The following is a 2,003-nucleotide window of genomic DNA, read 5'->3' as shown; positions in this document are numbered from 1 at the left end:
AAAAAAAAAAAAAAAAAAAAAAAAAAAAAAAAGAGTCTGGTGGAGAGTGAAATTAGGTCAACCTACAGAAAAGAATGGGAGAAATCAGAAAAGGCTTCCTGGAGGAGGTGGAAACTGTGCAGCATCTCAGGATGCGGAGGATTTGCATATGCAGAGCTGCAGGAAAGGACACTTCGGGCAGAGCAGGCAATACAGGACACTGCGCAAGGAAAAGAGCTGGAAGTTCTCGACTGCTGAAGTCATCCCAATGCCTGCAACTCCATTTCCTTCCCTAGGTAAGGCATTGCCTTTTGTCAGGTTCCTCCTTTAAATGATCATCTGGAGAGAGGGTGGCGGGTGGGGATTAGGGTAATAAGAGTGCTGGGGACTGGACAAGGTTTTCGAGGAGCAAGATTCATTCAGGAAGCCGTGCCCTGGGCGGGGACCAGGCCTGGGACCTGCAGCCTGTACCTTCTCGGCCTCCTTGGCACAGCGTTCCACCCGTTCCTGCAGTTTGCGCAGCTGCTCCTGGGAGACGGCGCTGTCTGCCTTCGCGTGGCTCTCCCTCGTCTGGGCTGTCTTCTCATCCTTCCGGGATGCGTGGTAGCTCTTCTTGGAAGCTTCAACCTGGCATGCACAAGGACCACTCTGGACCCTGGATGCCACGCCCTGGCCCCCTCGAGCCCTTGCAGACCAGGAAGGAGCCTGCCTCGAATACCTCTCCCACCGAGCCTCACCTCTTTCAGCCTCTTCAGCCACGGCTTCTGGGCCTTGCGGAAGCCATCCTCCGCTGCCCGGCTCTCACGGAAGCCGCCCAGCACAGGCCGGTGGAAGGCCCCCCGCTGCCAGGCGCGCACCCGCTCACTGTCCTGCCCTTGCAGCTTCTCCCGCACCTCCAGGTGCATCGCGCTCAGCCGCTCGGCCGCCGTGAAGAAGGCGTGCCAGGCCTTCTCCAGTGTGCCATACTGGGGGCCTGCGGGGAGGGACAGGGCTTGGGCCAGGCCTGGGTACCACCCAAAATGAACACTGCCCCTCTCGCTGGGCATGAGGTATGGAGACATGGGGTGCAAAGGTGAATGACAACCCTGTCAGCTGGGCTTATGAATCCTTGTCTCAGCCACCACCGTGAGGACAGTGACATTGTCAACACTGAACAGGCAAAACACTGAGGCCCAGAGAAGCGAACTTGCCAAAGCGTTACGGCTACAGGAGGAACTGAAATTCAAACCCATCTGCTGCATAAACACTACATCCTATGGCCTCAAAGGAGGAGCCTGTGTGTGCCCTCGAGGAAGACCGCGTGCGGAGTGGAAAGGTCCAGGCTCCCAGTCAGAGTGCCCGGGCTCAACCTTCAGCACTTCCTAGCTGGGTGCCATTAGGCAAGTCCTTTAGCCTCTCTGAACTTCCAGTTTCTCCTCTAGAAAATACATAAAACAGGCCAGGTGTGGTGGCTCACGCCTGTAATCCCAGCACTTTGGGAGGCCAAGGAGAGAGGATCGCTTGAGCCCAGGGGTTCAAAACCAGCCTGAGCAACATAGCAAGACCCCATCTCTACAAAAATTGCAAAAATTAGCCAAGTATGGTGGTGCATGCCTGTGGTCCCAGCTATTCAGGAGACCGAGGCGGGAAGATCACTTGAGCCTGGGAGATGGAGGTTGCAGTGAGCCAGGGATTGTACCACTGCACTCCAGCCTGGATGACAGAGTGAGACCCTGTCTAAAAACTAATAAATAATAAAGAAAGGAAAGAAGGCCAGGCGTGGAGGCTCATCCCAGCACTTTGGGAGGCTAAGACCTGAGGTCAGGAGTTTGAGACCAGCCTGGACAACATGGTGAAACCCCATCTCTACTAAAAATACAAAATTAGCTGGGCATGGTGGCAGGTGCCTGTAATCCCAGCTACTTGGGAGGCTGAAGCAGGAGAATCACTTTGATTTGAGAGGCGGAGGTTGCAGTGAGCCGATATCACGTGACTGCACTCCAGCCTGGGGGACAAGAGCAAAACTCCATCTCAAAAAAAAAAAA

The 2,003-nt window shown here is 55.0% G+C and overlaps 1 protein-coding gene across 1 annotated transcript in view; it reads right to left on the bottom strand.

Annotated features, from left to right (window-relative positions):
* The window catches only part of PACSIN3 (protein kinase C and casein kinase substrate in neurons 3), a 10,056-nt gene that overhangs the window by 3,139 nt on the left and 4,914 nt on the right, over positions 1-2,003 (bottom strand). Inside the window, exons 5-6 of the mRNA XM_017529162.2 lie at positions 717-952; positions 310-606 (exon numbers count right to left, since the gene is read on the bottom strand). Coding sequence (XP_017384651.1) covers positions 310-606; positions 717-952 — 533 coding nt within the window. The remainder of the gene's footprint in view (positions 1-309; positions 607-716; positions 953-2,003) is intronic.

The sequence above is a fragment of the Cebus imitator genome, unplaced genomic scaffold (genome assembly GCF_001604975.1).
Source record: "Cebus imitator isolate Cc_AM_T3 unplaced genomic scaffold, Cebus_imitator-1.0 Scaffold58, whole genome shotgun sequence".
Classification (NCBI taxonomy): Eukaryota; Metazoa; Chordata; class Mammalia; order Primates; family Cebidae; genus Cebus; species Cebus imitator.
The sequence above is the reverse complement of the archived record's forward strand: the minus strand, read 5'-3'. Positions and strand labels throughout refer to the sequence as shown.